This window comes from Cyprinodon tularosa, unplaced genomic scaffold (assembly GCF_016077235.1).
Source record: "Cyprinodon tularosa strain WSP-4 unplaced genomic scaffold, ASM1607723v1 ctg60, whole genome shotgun sequence".
Classification (NCBI taxonomy): Eukaryota; Metazoa; Chordata; class Actinopteri; order Cyprinodontiformes; family Cyprinodontidae; genus Cyprinodon; species Cyprinodon tularosa.
This window is the reverse complement of record NW_024039341.1, coordinates 1,621,514-1,644,194: the sequence shown is the minus strand read 5'-3', so window position 1 is coordinate 1,644,194 and position 22,681 is coordinate 1,621,514. Positions and strand designations below refer to the sequence as shown.

At 37.3% G+C, this 22,681-nt stretch overlaps 1 protein-coding gene and 2 long non-coding RNA genes across 3 annotated transcripts; all 3 read left to right on the top strand.

Moving 5' to 3' along the window:
- The first annotated feature begins 653 nt into the window (after positions 1-653).
- Positions 654-2,302, top strand: LOC119797883. Its single transcript, XR_005282636.1, has 2 exons — positions 654-775; positions 866-2,302. It is a non-coding gene; the product is annotated as an uncharacterized LOC119797883 (long non-coding RNA).
- Positions 2,303-9,131: 6,829 nt separating this feature from the next.
- On the top strand, positions 9,132-15,533 carry LOC119797872 (mitochondrial import receptor subunit TOM40 homolog). The gene is made up of 9 exons (XM_038307111.1): positions 9,132-9,267; positions 10,672-10,907; positions 11,021-11,181; positions 11,296-11,397; positions 11,491-11,596; positions 13,400-13,522; positions 13,620-13,696; positions 14,847-14,949; positions 15,037-15,533. Exons 2-9 carry the CDS (start codon positions 10,691-10,693, stop codon positions 15,174-15,176), a joined length of 1,029 nt encoding a protein of 342 aa, XP_038163039.1. The 5' UTR covers positions 9,132-9,267; positions 10,672-10,690; the 3' UTR covers positions 15,177-15,533.
- Positions 15,534-20,334: 4,801 nt separating this feature from the next.
- On the top strand, positions 20,335-20,822 carry LOC119797873. The gene is made up of 2 exons (XR_005282634.1): positions 20,335-20,452; positions 20,540-20,822. It is a non-coding gene; the product is annotated as an uncharacterized LOC119797873 (long non-coding RNA).
- The last annotated feature ends 1,859 nt before the right edge of the window (positions 20,823-22,681 follow it).

The following is a 22,681-nucleotide window of genomic DNA, read 5'->3' as shown; positions in this document are numbered from 1 at the left end:
TTCACAATAAAAGTCTCCCATTTACTCTGTAATACAGCAGCTATTCACCTAATAACATGGAAAACCAGTGATTTAACATTTGGAAATGGATTCTATATCACTGCTGGGCATGACCCATCTTTTGATGCATATCCATGATAGACTTTCAAAATAACACTACAGGGACTCTACAGAATAAAAGCCTCTTCCTTATACACACTCATACATTCTGGCATATTGCTCATAGCCATTTGTAATTTCATCACTGCAATGGCTCTTAGAAGGCGGGCGAAGCCCGCCAATGGTGATTTCATCACTGCAATGGCTCTTAGCAGGCGGGTGGAGCCCGCCATTGGTGATTTTTTTCATCGCTGCAAGGGCTCCTAGCAGGCGGGCGGAGCCCGCCAACTGCGCTTTACCCACTGCGGTTCAATATGGACAACCCATATTACCCTTGCGCATCCTATGCTGTGCACGTCTATTTCCCAGATTTCAGCACAAGTGGCACACAGCTCTCTTTGCCCATGACCTAGCCCTCTTTCCTTCCCTCAGCAGCCCTCAAAGGCGTAAGCAGTTGGTCTGGTGAGCCCCAATGTCACTTGCCAGGGCCGTATTGGCCCAGTTACCCAGACGGGCAGTAGGTGGCCCCCCTCAAAATTTCTTTAGAAATTTTCTAGTGAAATATAAAATCTGCTGCAGATAACAGATGTGTTACGAGGAAGAGGCTCCAAGATCAGATTTCAGGAGCAACCCTGTGCGTCGATGTCGCCACATCAGAGTTGCTACATGGAAAACGGTGAGGATTTTCTGGACGAGTAAACATACAGTTGTGTGCAGTCAAAAAAAAATACCACAGTTTCCTATGTATACTCTTCTTATTTTTTAGGATCCCCTTCTTCAAACCACAGTCGAGGATCTTCACCTCTGATGACGCCACACAGCCTCAATCCCAGTGCTTCCCATTCCCTAAAGACCTCATCTGCACTCTACTAGTTTAGTGCTGAATTTCAAGGGGACTTTGCAACTACCTCCTTACAGCTAAGCCTCAAACTCAGGACTTTGGGAATGGATTTTCCTCATGCAAAGACCAGAAGATATCAGCATTAGACTAAACTGTCAAACTGAACACTTCCCAAACGTCACCTCCTCTGACTTTCTATTGCCCGCCAGACTATGCATCTTAAATCATACAGCTGCTGTTTTGGACACCTATCGTGTGAATATGAACACATAAAACTTCTGAGGAATGCAGCCACATAAATAAGGGATTTCCTCCTTTGCAAAGAAGCACAAACAGAAATTTAAAACTGAATGTAAAAAAAAAAAGACTGAATGTGAAAGACTTGTGAAAAAACCTACATATATCTCTCTGCATTACATGAAAGAATGCTTCATGTAATCATGTTTTCTGCCACTTTGCCTTTTATGTATGATGCATGTCAGCCCATGGACTGATATGGGGAAATGAGAGGCTTTAAAGGAGAAACATTTATTCAAAGTTTATTTGAAGATTCCAGTATTGCTTTTGTGAATGTTCATTTATTACAGACTGCAAAGAAATAGAAACATACCATATTTAAACAACCTAAAATAGGAAGTGGTACATTGTTTGTTTGTGTTTGTATTACTGTATGGAATTTTCTACCATGTCCAAAGTTACCTGTTTTAGTTTGTACAACAGATTTTATTTTGTCCTAAAACAATTATCCACCCTGTTGCATTCATGAGTTGTAGACCATTATTAATTAAGCAATATGCCATGGGCCATGATCCATTATAAGGTAAGGAAAATTCAATTGATTATTTCCACTTAATTTATGCATGAAATATAGCAACCTCACATATTTGTTTTATATTGTCATTAGGAATAAAAATTGTCTTTAGGATTTTTTAAACACTTGTTTAAAAACATGTCACTAATGAGCTGATCTTATATATGAAGTCAGGACTACAAAATTACATAAAATATATCTCTTAAATGTATATAGCCCCCATTTTTAGTAAACCATTTTAATATTTCTACAAATAAAATATTTATAATAGCACTAAATGAAGAAACTGTTATTAATTGACTGCGGCAATGTATGCATGTGCATGTTGATTTTTTTTTTATATTCTCAGTTGCACATTCGTTTGAGTCTGAGCATGATATTTTTAATAGCTGCAAACTTTCTTTTCATATGCTGTAAATGACCAGTTTCATATCATGACTTTTGTTTTGTATTATTTTTTACACTTGTGTGAATCTGGTATGTCAGTTTGCTTCTGTTACGCTTGAATTTCCCCGCTGAGGGACAATAAAGGATATTTTTGTTCTTTTCAAGCATGATGTCCAAAATAAGGAACACAAATATAAAGCTTTCACACTGAAGCTGTGGATTTTTTTTTATCTCCAAATAGCAGTATTTTGTTTTATTTTCCCCTTGGTATCTGTCAGGTGGAAAATCCTCAGCTTCCTCTGCATGTTCAGCTCCACCTTCTCAACATCTACCCTATCTTAGTCCTCTTTTCGGAGAGACATTCAGTGCCCTTTTAACAGCTTCGTTCTTTTCAAAGTAGAAGCTGGCTCTTTTTCTCTACCTTAATGCCTTTCATTTTGCATGCACTGCACTATAATTTAACAAATTAAAAATAAAATAAGTCAAATAATTTAATTTAAATTCAAATCAAATCTGCTTTACCAAAGAAAAAAAACATTCCAATGAGTTTTAACAACACAAATATTAACTTTGGCTGAAGAGGCAAAAACCATGTCCAATGAATCCAGAGCGCTTTGTGCTACATTCAGTCAATCACTCATTCATAAAAACATTCACACACTGATGGTGGCGAGCAAGACTGTAGCCACAACTGCTCTGGAGCACTCTTAGAGAAGCAAGGCTGCCTCCTACAGGCCCCATTGGGCCGACTGGCCACCATCAGTAGGCAAAGCTAGTGCGTTGCCTTGCCCAAGGACACAACAACTGAGATGGATGGAGCCAGGGTTCATCCTGGCAACCCTCCAGTACAGAACAAGCTCCTGCATCATATGCCACTGTCGCCCTACATCATGACTCTGCCATAGTCGGCATCATCACAGACAGTGGACTAAGGAACAGCCAGCAGAACCAACTCTGTCTGTTGGAGCAGTGACTTATTTGTGGCTGAGAAGAATCCTTTGGATAGGCTCATTGGTAAGGCCAGCTCTGTGATTGGATGCCCTGTGGACTCAGTGCAGGTGATGGGACACAAAAAGACTCTTAACTAAATTAACATCTCTGTTGGATAATGTCTACCACCATGGGCGTAGGTTTGCATAGGGACCATAAGGACATGTCCCTACCAAAATTTTGAACCGACCTAATTGTCCCGACCAATAATTGGATGTGAGCAACATGTTTATAATTTACAGCAGTAGTTGTTGCAGCAGTGGCTTCTTTTCCTCTCGCAGTTCCTCTGCCTGGTCTGTCCTGTCCCTTTCATGTAGCAGCCATGGAACTGTGCTGCGCTGTTTAACGCCACTCTCATTGGTTGTTCTGCCTTAAGTTCCGCCTTCTCTCTCTCTGATTGGCTGTTTTGTAGTCCGCGCCTTGAAAATTTATTCACACTAGAATGCAGCGGTTACTGAAATTAATATTAGGCTACAAAACTAGTCCCAATAAAAAAAAAATGAATATCATGTACACTAAAAAACCAAAACCTTTTTTTTTCTTTCATAAAACGAAATATTCTGAGTCAGCCAGGAGTTCTGAAGACTGCTGGAAAAATGGGCAAATAAAGGCTGTAATCCATCAACATTTCTGATTCTTAGCCACAGCCAACTAAAAAAGAAAATGTGAGGGTTTCCTTTTTACCGATATTAAGTTGATATTACTGTTTTCATTTTTTTGTTTTTATTTTTACAATTTTGATATAATAACTGATCTAAGTGGGTTGCTCTGTGGGGAAAGGCACATTTTACATTTATATTACTGTATGTTTTAAAGTCTCCAGTTAATGATGAATCACTTACTAAATTAGTTGACGATTATTGAAATAATCAATTATGATTCATTTTTTTAGCCCCAGATGAAATACATGAAATGTGCGACACAGAGTAACTACAGCCCAGATGTTCAACTTTTATAGTGAAGTTAATATTTTAATGAATGTATTATTTTTGCTTGATACAGAGAGAGAATAGTAGGTACAAATATTAGAGTGGGGTTTAACTCTGCACAATTCTATATCTTCAGAAGAAAATACTGTATTTACCTTCTCTCTTAGTCGTTCAAATGAAACCGTTTTCAAAGTGGAAAACAGTCCTAATTCCACATTGATCAGAGCCGGTGATACTTCAAACATTAATAAACAGCATCTAATGAGTGTAGAGCTTATAACATTTTTATTAATGGAGCAAAATGTTGCTTTTCTCTTTAAACAATGAATTCCTCTTATCAGTACAGATGCTCGCATCGAGCATAAAAAAGGGCATGCATATTGCATAGCACCAATGACACCAGACCAATAGTGTCCCTACCAAAGTTCAAATCAAACCTACGCCCTTGTCTACCACCCAAAGCATGAAGCTGTTTCTGAACTGGATAGGTCCTTCATTGGCAGACTGCTGCAACTTAAATGCTCAAAGGAGCGTTATCGCAGATTCTCCTCGCAGCACCTGTAAGACTTAATAACAATCACTGCTCCCAACAAGCTTAAAAGGTGGTAGATTCAAGATTGTTTTTTGCAGAGCCAATTCTCAGTCCCTTTAAATAACAAGCTGTTGACATTTTGCACATCTTTAATGTTGCTGCTAATTCTATAGTTACTTAGTTTATTGGTTATTTATCCCTCTTTTATTGGCTATACTTAATTTATATTCAAGACATCTTTCTGTTCTTACTGGTTTTCTAAATTTATCCAGATGTTTTAATGTACTTAAACAGGCCAGTAGATGGCAGCACACAGAGTGACACAGGGGTCCAAAAAGGGACTTATTTTATGGGTTGCCATCAACGACCAGATACAGTACATGCAGGTAGATGCTGTGAATATAAGGCTAAAGTTTTACTTTGGGTTTAAGTTTAAGTACAACAAATTAAGTTTAGATACAACAAAAATACTGTACAAAAATACAGATAAGAGTTATATTTACATTGAACTCCCCTTTGTTCTATCTTATTTGATCTGTAGGGTGAACTTAAATCATGTACAATTAGAAGGGAAGCAATGTTAAATACATACCTCAGTATAATCAGCAATTCCTTTTCTAGTATTTACTACATTTGCTTTTGTCTTTGAGCAGAACAAATAAGCGGTACATTGTAAATTGATTGACGTCTCTTTCCTAAAGCAGATTACCTGTAGTTTTACACGACTTAAACTCACAGCAGTACAGTCAGGTTAGATTTGGATAAGGCAGATAAACACAGAGTACCAGCTGTCTTCACAGCAGGTTTGTAAAAGGATTTACTCATTCAGAAAATCTTCTTGTCTTTTGATAATGTTGTCTTTTTTCTAGGCCAATGGCAACAGGCCTTCACAGTGTAATCAAACAATTACCACAGTTGAATATATTTTTATTCTGATCAAATATACTGTGTGTATTTAACCGATTTTATGTCTGTTTATATATTAAACACTTTCTCACCCACTTGTTGTGTTTAACTTGCTTTATTATACATATGTGGTGTTATTGTTTATGTTTTGACAAAAACAATGCATTAATACCATTAACAGATATGGATCTGCATGGAGCGTCATCACTACTGTATGAGTGATATGACAACGGTCGTCATAATGTTTTCTTTTTTTTTCTAAAATCTTACTTTATTTAAAAATTACTCATTTAAGTATCAGAAATTTAAAATAAAACTTTCCTTGTATTCAAGCAACTAACATGTTGTTCATCCAATCAATTTTTATATCAGTGTAGCCGGTCACCAGAGGCCTGCATCTAATTGCTGCAAGGCATCGCTGCTAAAGTTTTTCCTTGCCGAGCAGCTCTACTTAATTTTTTCTCATGGCAATATAAAATATAATGAAGTCCATGTCCTTTTATTCAAATTATGTCTCCTATTTAAGCAGCAGAATTAATTCTGCTCTAGAAATGTATATTTCCTTTACAAACAAATATGCTTGTCCAGTAGTATCTGTTCAGTCTCTTTTTGAATACGGTAACTGGCTATAGTACTGGTTGAAGAATTGCTGGTTGCTCATATTATTTTTATCACTACAACATAAACAGTGTATGTGAATGTAGGCACTTCTTTTTTGTCTTGAATAAAGGATGTAACATGTTATATCTACTGTTGGATTCAAATATAATTAAAAAATCCTTGTCAGTCCACGTGTGTGTGTTCTTTGCAACTGTTAATACTACATCCTATGATCCAAGGGAAGATTATCAAAATATACTGAAATGCTGCTTGAAAAAGGTGCAATCAGAAGTTAATATACCACAGCAGCCATAAAAGCAAAGCTGAGCTTATTAGTAACCGCTTGAAGGCTGACCATAAAGAACACTGACATTAAGAAGTTTTTTTTTTTTTGTTGTTCTGTTAAGTTTAATCAAAGATCATGAGCAGAAGAACTGCTCTTTGATGCAGGTCAGATCTAAACTGTGATTGGCTGTGATTGGAAATACTTGCATTTTCACTCAGCCAGCTTTTAATTCTTAACTCTAGAGTTAGAAATAAACTTACATATTTTTATATTTATAAATACACAATAAAATTATTATATTTTTATAACACTAGTCCTCCCTTGTCCAACTCTTGTTCTTCATTATTGCTTCTCCTTGGTGATGCGCCTGTATTTATTACTTATGTTTAGATGGGGGAGCACCTCTTTTGTTTCCCCCATCATTGAGTCCAGTTTTACCTCCTCCATTACAAATGGTACAATGCTGCCAACAAGAGCAAGATGTAGAATGTTCTCTGCCTAGAACATAATTAACTACAATCATTCTTCTCTTCAGAAATTGTACATCTCCAGGATATAGAGGCAAGCAGGAGAGATTTCTGCTGTTTTAGGCTCTAACCTTTGGCACGAGGCTACGAATTATCAGGACGAAAATCTCTCACTGTGAGGGTTCCTGTGTGTGGGTTAATGTGAGTTGTGCATCTCTACTATAGAGGATCTTTGTGGAGAACTTGGGTAGCCTACACAGGTGTACAAAATCTTTATAATCATAGTGCTGGGCTTAAAAGAGCACCAGAGCCTTAATTCAGTGCTGGTTTCTGTGTATTGAAGATGTTAGTTGCTCACTAGTTTTTTGCTTCCCTCGAGTATTTTTCCTGATGCTTATTGGTTTTGTTTGGTTTTCAATATTTTTCTATTTTGGATTTTTGCCTCTGTTTCCCTTAGGCTTACATGAAACCATCCAAACTCATCCATGCATACTCCTCGCTGCATTTGGGTCCTCAAAACCTCCACCAAACCTGACACTCACAGCAAAAACAGTTTCTTCCTGTCTGCAGCTAGCTTCGTTAACAAAACCCAGCATCCCTACTAAAACATTCTTTGATTTCATGTTACTGCATACTATTTTCTCTAATCTCACACTCATATAAAACATGCATATCTTTAGTCCACATTATATTAAATCAACAAAATGTTGATTTAATATAATCAACATTCTATGTGTAGCACATAAAGCCAATGTTTAACCCTTTAAAGCCCGATCCAAGAATAAAACAAAACAGAAAATAACTTTTTATTGGTTTGAATTCCTTATTTGGCCTTTTAACAAAATATGTAAAAAGAAAAAACAGAAATACATTTTTTATATTATTAATTTATTACTATGCGATAAGTCAAGATTATTTTTTGTGTAGTCTTCTACTGGCTATTATCAGGTACGGTATATCTGATTGTGTACAATAGGATTTTGAGCAAAGTTTTTACCATTAAATTATGCAAAAGGTGTCAGACGCAAAACATTTCAGAACCTGTATGTATCAAATATAATACATTTGGCATTACAGGGTTAAAACACTTGGCAAGCTTTTTCTGATTTAAGAACCTAAGAAGAGAATTAAAATAATTAACGAACATGTTGGCCTTAATTCACTGTTTTGTTTATTTGTTGTTTTTATTTTATTTTTTTTTTATTTTATAACTTCTGCTAGTTGGGTAGAATAGAAAAATCCTATTGCATAATGTACATTCTTTTTTCCTTTTTTTTTTGCTAAAGTTTGATAACCAGCAGACACAGTGGGATTAAATCAATTCACAAGAGCCAGCCACTACATTTTTAGCCTTTGTTATAAGTTATCTATTACACCATTTTTGGGTAGCACAGTGTTGCCTTTTAGCAACAAGGTCCTGGATTCAGTTCCTTATCTGGGGTCTTTTATATTAAGTTTGCATGTCCTCTCTGAATACTCAGGCTAGCAGTCTAAAAGCATGGCTGTTAGCTAAATTACCCTTTTTTTATGTATTTGTGCATGGTTGTATGTCTATGTGATGATGAGGTGGTGCATGATTGCGACCTGTCTAGAGAGGACTGCAGTTTGCACATTGGTATACTGCTGAAGCTGGAGGATTAGGTTCAACCCCCACTCCCACAGACTGCCACTCTGGGTCCCTGTGCAGTGTGCAAGACCCCTAATCCCACACTGCTCCCCGTGCGCTGCACAATGGCAACCCACTGATCCCCAAAGGGATGGGTTAAATGCGGAGATGAATTTCTCCAGTGTGAGATCATTAAAGTTCAATTATTATTTTAGGCAGGTCTTCCATGACCCTAATGGATAAGAGCAAAAGATGGGTGGATTTATATAGCTTGGAATCACAATAGCTACTAAATTGGGCTCCATTGCAAGAATAAGACCTCATATACCTGTAGATTAATGCTATTCTAAATGGATGCTTTCTCCATTTAATTTTTAATCCACTTTTCTGTTTTAATGCTTTTGTCCTGACTGTATGTATCAGTCTCAAATGTCTGGGAATCAAGAATCTCTATTGTCTACACCAAAGCTTAGGGAAATTTGGCAGAGACTCCCGGCGCAGATTAGTTCCGCTTTTAGAGGTTTGTAGTTTCATAAGTGTGTGGAGCAGGAAAAACTAGGCGTACCCTTGGAATGTCATTCAGTGCGCCTCTGAAATAATCCAATGTTCAGCGAATGAACCCTGCAATACGTCACCAACACTAATCCCTCCTATTTCATTCCTCTCAGCCAATCGTGATTTGAATGAAATCCTCATCAGCCAATCACACGCTCGAGAGTGTGAAATGGGCGGGTCCTTATGAAGTACGGTTCACGGACGTTGTCGCGAACTTTACCGGTGTTGAACAACCCCCCCTGGACCATAACCGAATTTGTAAGTAGCAGAATTACAATGTACTACAATTGGCTGGATATTACAATCTAACTGTTTTCTATAGTGGTCATATGCTAGCTTTCATATTTTAATCAGTTTGGTGTGCCTTCTGGAGGCGTAGACATCTCGTGGTTGTCTCCACATGGCTAGCTAGCCAGCTAGCTAAAATCATGTTACCTTACATCAGACCTGACTGATAAAATGCAGCGTTCTGATAAATTCCATTCCCCATTTGCTATCTCAGATGTTTGAACCTCCTTTAATAATACTACAAGCTGCAATTTAATATCTGTGCTTCCTATATAACGGTGTTTTATATGTATAATTTGAGCACAAGGGGCCTTAACCCCTGTTAGCCTGTGCTAGCTTTGCATCCAGTGCAGAACAACAGCACAGTGTAGCATGGACACCTTATGGAAGTCCTGCTCTTGCAAGTTTTACAATAGTTCATTTACGGAAATGAATGAAACATTTTAAAGGATTGTTTGTCAAAGTTGTGTCAGATGAAGACGCTTTTCTGAAGTCATTCAATGTGTGCATGCCTGAAATGCCACTTATCACATTTTAAAAGGGAATGATTTACCATAATTTCAGAAGTATGTGTTTAATAACACAAGTTCACATCTCTAGATATTGCAACATGTAACATTATGACAAAAATCTTTGATAAAGGGTGAAACCTGTTTTAGTGGGTAAATTCTGTGTAGTTTATGTTTAGTAGTTGCTTTATATAGTAAATTCATGTTTGCCATTGAAGATTTTTTGTTTCTAATTAAAATTGTGACAAATCAATTCTGCTTTAAAACAAAAAGAAAGATGTTTTGTTTCAAAAAGGAAGTCTTCTTACCTTCGAGGGAAAAATCCTTTATTTGATGTTCAATTAAACAATAACTTCTGAAAATATGATTATCACCATGTTCAGATTTCTGTCTTTCAATCTGAAGCTGTAAAGTTGATTTAACAAAAAGTAACTAGCTTCATGGAAAATCAGAAGAAATAGAATAAATTGGGACAATGCCTTGAATTAACTTCTTAAAATAAATCAGAAAAAAATCTGCTTAATTTTTGGTATTTTTATTTTTTATAGTCTCAAAATTGATACCTACCTGTTCTTTTTAAAGAGGTTACCAAAGGCAGTGGCCTAATGTTAACTCAAGTGAAAAAGCTGTAAACAAAGACATATGTTAACTCTTCACTACCTTGAGTTTGGCTTAGATGAGCTGTATGGGGAAGAAACAAAAAGTATATTAAACAGAAATTTACCTTAGTTTAAAATCTTGCAGATCATGCTCTCCAGCATATTTATGGGTATTTATTTAATGCTTCTATTATTCCAGTTCAGTAATGTGTGTATAAGCAATACGTTTAAAAGTAATATTAATCCCTCTCTTGTCTTTCTTCTAGTCTGTTACAGTCTTTGACTATGGGCAGTGTGTTGGCTGCCGCCTCACCCAGTCCGGCCCCAGCTGCAGCTGGTGGTGGTCAAGGGGTCCCGGGGTTGGTTTCTGTTCCCCCCGGCTTCACTATGCCCTCAGTGTCTTCCGTCCCTCCAGGGTCAGAATCTGACCAGCAAAAAGCCGAAGCAGACTCCCCACTCCAAAACCCCGGCGCTTACGAGGAGTGCCACAGGAAGTGTAAAGGTAACAGTATTTAGTGTTTTCATATTTGCATTTAGCTCATTTTTTCCAGTTTAAATTGTGCTGATTTAAAAGAAAAAAAAGGTTTAAAGGAGAATTATTGGTTCTTGTTTTAGAGGTGTTCCCCATGCAGATGGAAGGGGTGCGGTTAGTGGTAAACAAGGGCCTGAGTAACCACTTCCAGGTCAGCCACACTGTGACCCTTAGCACCCAGGGTGATTCTGGATATAGATTCGGTTCTACATATGTTGGAAGTAAACAGACTGGACCAGCAGAGGTGATTTTGATTTCTTTCATTTTAATGTTTGCAATCTAACCAGTTAGATTTTTTTTTCTTGATGTGTACTACCTTATGTTGTACCATTACATTCTTTCTATTTTTTGTTCTTAGTCTTTTCCAGTCTTAGTGGGAGATATGGATAACACTGGCAGCCTAAACGCCCAGGTTATCCATCAGCTCACAAGTGCTGTACGTTCCAAAATAGCAATCCAGGTGTGTAAGAACAGATATTCTTCTATATTCTACTTCATTTCTTAACATTGTCAGTTTGTGTTATTGATGGTATTTTATTTTTTGTTGTTGTAGACTCAGCAGCATAAGTTTGTCAACTGGCAATGTGACTTTGAGTATCGAGGTCAAGACTTCACCTCTGCTGTGACTCTCGGAAACCCTGATGTACTTGTTGGATCTGGTATGAAATTATCTTTGTTAAAGAAAAAAAAGTCATCCAGCAGAACGCAATGTGAATAAATGAAATGACTGTTTCTTATATTGTAATGCCAAAAAAAAAAAGATAAAAGTGTCATTACTGATGCTGAAATGCAGGTAACATTGTTTGAACAATATTTCAGACCAAAGAGAAGTAAAGATTTCCTACATTTTTTTGCTGTTCTCCATTATAAAACCCAAACATGAAGGATGCTAAAGAAGGAAAATCTCTTTTAATGCAACAATTAAACCACAATAAAATGCTAGTAACTTTTGGGCCATGTAGTTGATCTAATTATTTTGTCAATCTTGGCTCCAGTTAATCAGACAGAATGTTATTTTCCAATTCAGATGATCAAAATCCTGATAAATATTTTTTATTGTCGAAATAAATAGTGTACTTCTAACTCGCTGAGTCCTTTTTAAGTAAGTGAGAACGGCATCTAGGATGGAGATTTTTCTTTACATGAATAAGCAGCTCCTTCCTGCTGGAGTTTTATGTAGAGAAAATGTTATTCCAAAAAGGCACAAAAAGTTATTCCAAAAATAATTGAACTCCCAGTTGCATAAAATTAGGTGCTTTCCACCAGTTCATATTACCTGAAGGTAAATTACCCAATTTAAGTCTTGATTTGAATTGCAGACTAACTTATTAGATTCTGTGCTCTTATTGATCTTTGCAATTAATTTCAGATCGGGATAGAAAGTAAGCTTAGTCCTAAACAAAGCGCCAAAAATTAGTATAGAATGGAAAAGGAAACATATTCCAATGGAAACAGTTATGCACATGTATGTATGCATTCTATTAGGATCCAAGGCTAACAAGTGGAACAAATGGCATCATTTACAGACTTGGGGTTAGGATTTGACGTCCAGCTGACTTTAAAAAAAACACATAAATAATCTTTTAATATGAAGATAGACGTTTTAACTCTGGTAACACTGGTTTATAAATTAACCATTGAATATTTTATAGCTTTTAACAATCTTATATGGTAAAACGTTGTGGATCGTGAACCATCTCATCAGAATAATAGCCTCGCCTCTAACCTCCCTTTGGGAACTGCACGGCTTCTCACTCATTCCAGAGGCTCAAGTCAAGCAGGAGGTTTAAAGTCCTCCTAAACTTACTTACCATTCGCAAAAATGGTATAAAAGGTTCTTTATTTCAGGGGTCTTCAACATTTTCCAGGCCAAGGACCCCCAAACTGGTGGCGAGATGGAGCGGGGATTGTACGAAATTGTGTTAAAACCAAACTGGTCCTATCGTCACTCTATTACATGCGGAGTTATGTAATGAAAGTAATCTCGCCCTGGGATTATTAAAGTATTTCTGATTCTGATTCCTGGTTGATGGGGCAGGTGTTGTGAATGAATCGGTGCCCAGCTTTGAAAGATCTCCTGTGTGTCGCTGAATGTGTATTCATGACTGAAAGGCATAATTTGCCTCCATTTATTTGTTTACTACAGTGGTTGAATTCATATTAATGTGTAATTAAAGACATTTCAATTAGTGGATAAAAAACTGCAGAGGGACAACCAAAACTTTCACAACCCCCATGCAGTACCTCTGTGGACCCCCTAGGGGTCGCTGACCCCCTGTTGAAGACCTCTAATTTATTTCATTTCCAGTATTAACCTTAAACAACTTGGGAAAATAATGTGCAACGTATGTTTACTGTAACTGTTTTAACCACAGGAATAACTATTATGGAAAGCCTTTAGGAGAAAGATGTCTGTCACCATCTGGAACTAAGTTCTTTTTTTAAAAACTCTTTCCTTCCAGGTATTGTAGTGGCCCACTATCTCCAATCAATTACACCAGCAATGGTTCTAGGTGGAGAACTGGTTTATCACAGGAGACCAGGAGAGGAAGGAACTGTGACATCCATCTTGGGTAGATACACAGGTAAGATTACAACTCCACAAGCAAAAATATTATTGGTTCATATAATCTTCACCAATTTTATGCTTTTGTTGTGGTTTTTAAATGAATTTCTTTTCAGGTGACAACTATGTTGCAACTTTAACTTTGGGAGGTGGTGGAGCTCATGCTACATACTATCACAAAGCCAACGACCAGGTACTGAATATTTGTAACACGTTTCAAAACATGTTTGCATCTTTTTTAGCCCAGTACCGCAAATATGATTTATTTTGCCTTGGTTTTATTTGCATGCATGCAGTCCGATTCAATACCTCACAGCCTTTAGGCTTAACACTGATTTCCTCAGGGCAGAACCCGAAACTATTTACAGCATAAAAAATCACAGAGCACTTGGCTTTTATGATTAATGCAATAAACATTTGCACTTAAATATCTCAGCTTCCATTATCAATGAACTTTAAAATGCTATAAATCAACCTTCTCTGTTTCTTTAAATCAGTCAGTTCAGAATTCTAATTGTTTCATTGGCTTGACTAGAGTCTGCCATAAATCTTTTGAACTTTTTATTGACTGTGTTCCACTGGTTGTAAGCAGATTTACCTTTAACTGGGCCCAATGCAAACACTCATTTTTGTGGAGTTGAACTAATCATTTGATTAGAGATAAAAGCTACCTTAGCTTAGAAAAGTTTGATTGTAACTTTCTAGATTGGATGTCATAACAGTGTGAAATCCTTAAACGGTAACATTTGTAAGTCAAAGTAAAAACACATCCCTAAGTTATCCACCAGAGGGCACTAAAGTAAAGAGCAATTAGTAATATATACATTGCAGTTTAAAACCTTGGTATAAGTTTCCTAATGGCTAAAAGAGCATAAGGAAAAGAATAGACGTTGCTCTATGGCAGGCTGTTATAAGATAGAAATCGGCTTCAATGCATAATATTCAGAAACCTGAGCTAATTAGCTGATTTACCTTTTAGTTGTAGTGAGGCCTCATTTCAAGATATGTGTTAAATTCATGGCAGATTTGATTTAGATATCGCTAAATGAATTATGACATGGAAAGCAATGACCATGCAAAAGTAAGTTGGAGATGCCTAGAACTATATTTTATCAAGTTAATAATTATTATTATTTAACTTCTCCTTGTTAGTGAGAATGTGGATGCAGATACTTTAAATCTCCTGTCCTGAAACTCAGAGCTAAGTTCCAGATGTAATTAGAGATGGCTAGTCGAAGCCTCCTAATTGCTTATACATCCTTTGAGCGTAAATCAACTCATGTGGGATATTACTAGGCCTGTAATGTATGTTTTTTTTATTTCTTTACTCCATTGTGAAACAGTTACAGGTAGGAGTTGAATTTGAAGCCAGCACAAGGATGCAAGACACTTCAGCATCTTTTGGTTACCAACTGGACCTTCCCAAAGCCAATTTGCTTTTTAAAGGTAAATATGAAGCCTTCAGTTTCATCCATCCTGAGTCATAGATGAAAGACTGAACTCTTTCTCAATGCCCTTCTGTTTTCCCTTCAGGAACGATTGACAGTAATTGGGTGGTAGGGGCAACCATTGAAAAGAAACTAGTACCTCTGCCTCTTACTTTGGCTTTGGGGGCTTTCCTCAACCATCGCAAAAACAAGTTCCAATGTGGCTTTGGAGTCACTATTGGGTAAAGGTGGATGGGGCGACTGGAACCACCTACAGACCACGGCTTGGACTGGCACAGAGACACACAGGAAGCTGAACTACGTTTTAGGAATTGGATTCAAAGACTCTTTTACTACTGTGATTTCTGGGGCTGATGGGGAGAAAAAAAGAGAACTACCAAGGAGCCAGGACTGGTCAAGCCATGCCTACATACTGTAGCACAAATGTCTTTCATGTGTGGTGAATTGGAGGCTAGAATGTTTATCGATGGGCTTCAGGTTGATGCATGAGATCACGTGATGTGAAAATTAAAGTAAGTGGTACAGTAAGACATAATATATCGTCATGTATGGATTGAAATAAATGTGATTAAGTTTTCTACACCTGATGAGTTTTTTGTTTGTTTTTCTAGTAAAAGCTGGATCTTGGGTGTTTCCATTAATTAAGGCGAAGTTTAGCTACCAAGCAGTTAAATTCAATTCAATTCTTTTATTAAGGGATAGCCCCTTGAGATGATCCATCTCGTTTTCGAGGGGGTCCCAAGAACAACAGAGACAAACAATACACACAGTCACACATCCATACCAAAGCTCTTCATCACTACAAGCTAAACAGTCCAACATCTCTACACAAATATATTTATGCAGGTAAACAAACAAATAGAAAATATATGTATCTATATATATAGAACACTAAGCAGAAATAAAATAAGAATAAAATACAAGTAAAGTACTCAGGAGAAAACCCACAATTGGAAAATCAGTTAAATAAATAAAAAAGATAAGAAGGAAAAATAAGCATGTATATATGCACAACCGCACACATGAATATAGGTACAGCAGCAGGTACATAACTTTTTGTTTTGTTTTAAGGACCACGGCCAGGAAAGCAGGTGCACTGGTCTCTTGAATGCAGAAAACTTAATAAGGATGATTTAAAGTGAGGAAAAGATGAAATTGATCTCAGTGATCTGGGTAAGCTATTCCAGTCAGAAGGGGCTTTAAATCTGAAGGCACGTCTTCCTATTTCTTTAGATATTCTTGGAACAGAAAAGAACAAATGATCAAGATGTCTAAGTCCATAAGTAGACCTATATGGATTCAAATGGTTTTGTAAATAGGATGGATAATTAAAGAAAAAACATTTATAAATAAACTGAAACCAGTGTAACTGCCGTCTAGTCTTAGGTGATAAAAGGTTAAGTTGCTGATACATGTGACAATGGTGGGTAAGGTATGGGCATCTCAACACAAATCGACAGAGACTGTTGAAAACAACATTTAGAGATTTAAGGTGTGATTCTGTTGTATTCATATACACAATGTCAGCGTAATCAAGGATTGGAAATAAAAGCTGTGTTACAATTCGTAGTCTGATCTGTTGAGTGAAACAATTTATAGAGCGATATAAGAGTCTAAGATTGAAATTAATTTTCTTGACAACGGAGTCAATATGTGACTTGAAGGAAAGATTGGAGTCAAGCAGTAGGCCCAAATATTTAAATTCTTCCACATTCTCCATAAGAGTATCATCCAGAAACCTTATTGACAGAGTATGATCTTGCTTAAAACGGGTTGTCCTGTTGTCAAAAAGCATACTGTAAGACTTAGTCTTATTAAGTATGAGCCCATTCGCTGTAAACCACTTCTGAATATCATCAAAGTCTGATTGCAATGAAGACTCAATCAAACTAATGTCAGGTTGAGCAGAGTAAATAACTGTATCGTCAGCATACAGCAGGATATTACAGTTTGAGCATACTTTTGGAAGGTCATTTATGAATATAGAGAACAACAGAGGGCCTAAGCATGAACCTTGCGGAACCCCATTTTCCATAACTGTGTACTGAGAAAGACAGCCATTGAAAGCCACCGACTGACGTCTTAAATGAAGATAAGAATTAAACCAAAAAAGTGACTGCTTACACAGACCGATACCATGCAGTTTGTCAAGAAGTAAATAGTGATTGACCAAATCAAAAGCCTTGGTGAGATCTATAAATATTGCTCCAGTAGGCATGTTATTGTCTAAAGAGGATGTAACATCATTGACAAACTTTGTGAGGGCAGTAGTGGTAGAGTAGTTTGGTCTGAAACCTGATTGCATCTCAGAAAGGACAGAGAAGTCATTGACATATTTAAACAATCGCTTAAAAATAATTTTTTCAAATATTTTTGCCACAGTATTAATAATCGAAATTGGTCTATAGTTATTTGGGTCAAGTGGATCACCACTTTTATGTATAGGTGTTACTCTAGCATACTTCCACATGGCTGGAACTTCAGATGTGGATATGGATAAATTAAATAGATAGCATAGTGGAAATGCCAGGATGTGAGATGCAATCTTAATAAACTTAATTTCCAGACCATCAGGACCAGCACTACCAGATTTAGTATCAGAGATAGCCTGTTGCACTTCAGTAGGAGTTATTGTAGTTAGTGTAAAAGAAGTATTGGCTACTGGTGAATTTACAAGATTGGAATGGAATAGATTAGATGGGCATAATTTGCTTACAGAGGAAAAATGTTGGTTAAATGCATCAGCCACAGTAGCAGGGTCACTACTAATTTTATCATTTACACGAAGCGATAGAGGAGAATTCACAGCAGGTTTATTCAATAAGCTGTTAAGTTTTTTCCAAAATTGTTTTGGACTAGTGAAGTCATTAGACAATGCTGTCTTATAGTAATTTGACTTTGCATTCCTTGTTTTCACAGTACAGATATTACGTAATCTCTTATATTCGATCCCATCAACCATAGCTTTTGTTGATTGGTAACGCTTCCAGGCCTTATCCCTTTCCTTAAAAAGATGCAACAGGTCACCATCAATCCATGGTAGATGCCTACCCTTGACTTTCACCGATACCCATGGTGCATGCTTGTCAATCACATTGTGTACCTCAGTATGAAAAAAAGTCCAAGCATCCCCAACATAAGGAATAAGTTCTAACCTAGACCAATTGATATTTAGCAAATCATTAATAAAGGAATCTTCAGAAAAGTTTTTATGTTGTCTTACTTTAATTATTTTAGATGGCAATCGTGGCAATCTTATTTTCCATACACAGAAGATAACCGAGTGGTCACTGAAGCAATCTGATAAAATACCAGAATCAGCTATTCTGTTGGGATGAGTGACCAAGATCCAGTCTAAGAGAGATCTGGAACTCCCAGCCACTCTTGTGGGTTCCTGTATTATCTGAGTGAGATGCAGGCTTTCCAATAAACTCTTCTCCTTAGCTGAAGACCTGTCGAGCCAGTTTCGGTTGAAATCACCCAGAACAATAAGTTCATCAGAACAATTAAGTGAATTAATAGTGGCAAGAATATTATTAATAGATTCGGAAGGAGAGTTAGGAGGCCTGTAGATATTACCAATAATCAGTTGTTTATGATCAAAACGTAGTCTCACAAAGAGGCACTCAAAGTGCAATGGGCTTTCATTTGGACTAACAACCTCTGAGGTCAAAGTAGAAGATATATAGGTAGCAACACCTCCACCACGACTGCCTCTATCTGCTCGATATAGGGTGTAACCCTCTAGGCTTATTTCAGCATCACATATTTTATTTTGTAACCAAGTTTCAGAAACAGTAATGACAGCAGGTTTGTTATAAGAAAGCCAAGCTCTTAGGAGATCAATTTTGTGAGGTAAGCTCCTGATATTTAAGTGAATGATAAATAAACCTTTACCCATATTCAAATAGAACCAAATAAGAGAGAGCAGGACACAGCGTAGGATTGAAGAGCAACACACACATACACACACATCTCACCACACACACACAAACACACATATATAGCCTTGACCGAAAAAGAAAGTAGACTATCTGCCAGCATACACAAAATATTATGATTATTCTTTTACTTCTTAATTTCCCATTAAGTCCACAAAAGGCAGCATCTATCATAACTAAAACAGAGAAAGGCCCGTTGTAGGGCGCACCAAAACAGCACATAAATGTGCAATCCAATAATAGGCCTATATGTCAACAGAGGGCTGCTTATCATACCAAATGCAAAGTATCTCAGTTTTGAGCAAAGGGACAATTAAGGAGTGTCTTTCACGAGTATTCAGTTTTCCATATCATTCATTGCCTTCAAAGGAAAAAAAAAAAAAAGAAAAAAGAAAAAGAAAAGAAACAGAAGAAGGGGAAAAAAGGTATGAAACAATTGCAGCATCTTCTGAACTCATATACAATAGGCTAAACTCAAAGTTGAGTCAGTCAGCATTTCCAATTTCCTGCAGAAACTGAAGCGCAGCGTTGGGTGTTTTAAACTGCACAGGTTTCCCGTTGATATCGACTACAAGTATAGCAGGGAAAGTCATGTGATAGTCCAGTTTACGTTGCTTAAGCTGTTTTTTAATGTCATCGAATTCACGCCGTTTGTTGATCACAGCCGCACTGAAGTCGGGAAATATATGAATCCGCTCACCATTGTAGACAAGTTGCTGCTTTTCTCTGGCCAGTCGAAGGACTTTCTCTCTGTCCTGAAGACTGAGAAATCTCACCATGATCACTCTTGGCTTGACGTTGTCCTGTGTTTGCTGTGTTGGATGGCGATTTGCCCCCTTCTTTGCTTGCTGCGCCTCGGAGCGCTGCGCCTTCACCTTGGGTTGCTGTTGCGCAGGGGAGCGATGGGCCTTCTCAATGGCCGGGGGTGTAGGGAAGTTTTCACTCCCGAAGAGGTGAACAATCAGGTTGGAGATAAATCCACGAGTATCCTTTCCCTCCGATTTTTCCGGAACGTGGACAAAGCGAAGATTGTAAGCCCGGCTTCGGTTTTCGATATCATCCAGCTTGGCGCGCAGGTATGCGTTTTCCTTTTCTAATACTTCCATTCGTTTCCCATAATCAGAGATGTTGTCCTCGTTGCTGCTAACTCTCTGCTCAAGCTGCGAGACATGCTCTCCTAAATTTGAAAGCGAGAGCTTTATTGTTTCCAAGTTACTCTGGATAGTGTCCATTCTTGCATCAAAATGACGCACCATTTCGGACTTTAATTGCTGGAGCGCGTCCAGGAGAACTTCATTTGCACCTGACTGCATCTTAGGGCTTGCTAAAGCGTCAGAACGTTTCTTGAAACAAAAAGTCGGCTGCAATTTTCATATAACTTTAAGTTCTACAACATGTTTCAGTAATTAGAGATAATTGAAGGCCATATCTTTCGAAAAAAGTTTGTTGTGAAACAGTTACAGGTAGGAGTTGAATTTGAAGCCAGCACAAGGATGCAAGACACTTCAGCATCTTTTGGTTACCAACTGGACCTTCCCAAAGCCAATTTGCTTTTTAAAGGTAAATATGAAGCCTTCAGTTTCATCCATCCTGAGTCATAGATGAAAGACTGAACTCTTTCTCAATGCCCTTCTGTTTTCCCTTCAGGAACGATTGACAGTAATTGGGTGGTAGGGGCAACCATTGAAAAGAAACTAGTACCTCTGCCTCTTACTTTGGCTTTGGGGGCTTTCCTCAACCATCGCAAAAACAAGTTCCAATGTGGCTTTGGAGTCACTATTGGGTAAAGGTGGATGGGGCGACTGGAACCACCTACAGACCACGGCTTGGACTGGCACAGAGACACACAGGAAGCTGAACTACGTTTTAGGAATTGGATTCAAAGACTCTTTTACTACTGTGATTTCTGGGGCTGATGGGGAGAAAAAAAGAGTACTACCAAGGAGCCAGGACTGGTCAAGCCATGCCTACATACTGTAGCACAAATGTCTTTCATGTGTGGTGAATTGGAGGCTAGAATGTTTATCGATGGGCTTCAGGTTGATGCATGAGATCACGTGATGTGAAAATTAAAGTAAGTGGTACAGTAAGACATAATATATCGTCATGTATGGATTGAAATAAATGTGATTACGTTTTCTACACCTGATGAGTTTTTTGTTTGTTTTTCTAGTAAAAGCTGGATCTTGGGTGTTTCCATTAATTAAGGCGAAGTTTAGCTACCAAGCAGTTAAATATTTTACAGTTAGTTCGACCTTTTTCTATATCTACTGTAACACAGGATACTGGATTGATTTGATTGAAAAGTCCCAGCTGTCAAATTTTAAAGATGCTTTTTTTTCTTTTTATCTTCTAAAAGTTAAATAAAAAGTCTAAAAAAATTTAATTTTGAGTTTGAGAAACTTTTGATTATTCCTTGACTGATTCATGGCAGGAAATACTGTCTTGTAACTGTGTCAAAACCCTGGGAAAACTCATTTGCAACCATACTGTGAATATATGCAGCTCACAGAAAGCAGGTTTTAGAGGCATTATGGAAGCTTACTCATCAGAACCTGATAAAACATCCTAGATGTTAAACATCTCCAGCAACTAAACTATAGAAAAAGCTATAGAAAGTTAAGGAATGTAAAAATGCATGATGAACCCCGTAATTGATAAGGTTGTATGCATTTACAATAACACAATTTGATATATTACAGTTAGAGAACAAATACACTCTATTGTCAAAGGTATCTGTCTAGTCCTCCAATTTATAAAAATCAGCTTTTCTATTCAGATCTAAATATATTCATCTTTGACTGTCAGTTACTAAATTAACTTCATGACCTTGGCTTGGTAAGTTGCAGAGACAGTAGCTCAGAATCCTGTCTTTGGGACCTTGCCTTGACCTCAGGCAAGGTCCCATAGACATGGATAAGTTTTACTGGCTGTTCAGACTGCTGAATCGAATCTCACTATTGGGCTGAATTAGATCAGACCCCTTTTAAAAGATCTAGAAAGGTGACACGCTCTAGGTCTGGTTTCAGTCCAAAGCATTTGATTTTTTCTTAACTTTGTCAAACTAACTGAAAAACTTTGGTAGATCTAAGCAACTACTCAACATTCAGAGAAGGGACACATTGTTTATTTTTCAAGGATCACTAATACTTTATATATAAAAATCAGCTTTTTGCAATGTCTTTTACAAGACCTCCCGTATGTTTACAACAGTTAGTGTGGATTTGATCAAAGCAGACACTCCTGTTTCATTGCACTTAGTAAATGCTTCATGGTGCCAGAGTTGATTTCCTTTGGACTGAAAAACAAAATTTTAAACCTCACTGTAAATACACAAAATATATTGTTTTTAATGCATAGGCAATATATCATCTGAAGGATGAACTTTGTGTACTGAAGTTTGTCATGGTCAACAGAAAAATGAGAAAAAAAAATACAATTTCAACAGCATATTTAATATTCCTGGTTCTGATACCACATTTAAAAAGCATATCAGTTTTCCTATGAAGACATTCCTGTTAAATCTGTTAAAGTAAGCTTGTATGAGCGATGCAAACAGCAACTTTTAAACGGAGCGTGCACAAGGAGAAATGGGCTCGTGCACGCTCTCGCACACGTTTAATAGGCGTTCCTTCTCAGGAGAGTGTACAAGGTTTATGTGCTTTTTTTTATAAGTGGAGAGGGCGGGTCTTCTCAAAGATTCGTGAAAATCCTCCACTATACCTTAAAGCAAATGTGTATTCCTAGATAATTATGCAGTATATAAATCCTCTATACAAAATATAGAAA

Bases quoted from the DNA above. Each gene is read 5' to 3' on its own strand.
- LOC119797872 (XM_038307111.1), top strand. From the start codon at position 10,691: ATGGGCAGTGTGTTGGCTGCCGCCTCACCCAGTCCGGCCCCAGCTGCA. The intron at 11,182-11,295 runs GTGATTTTGATT...TTTTGTTCTTAG, and splicing joins AACAGACTGGACCAGCAGAG to TCTTTTCCAGTCTTAGTGGG. The intron at 13,523-13,619 runs GTAAGATTACAA...ATTTCTTTTCAG, and splicing joins CATCTTGGGTAGATACACAG to GTGACAACTATGTTGCAACT.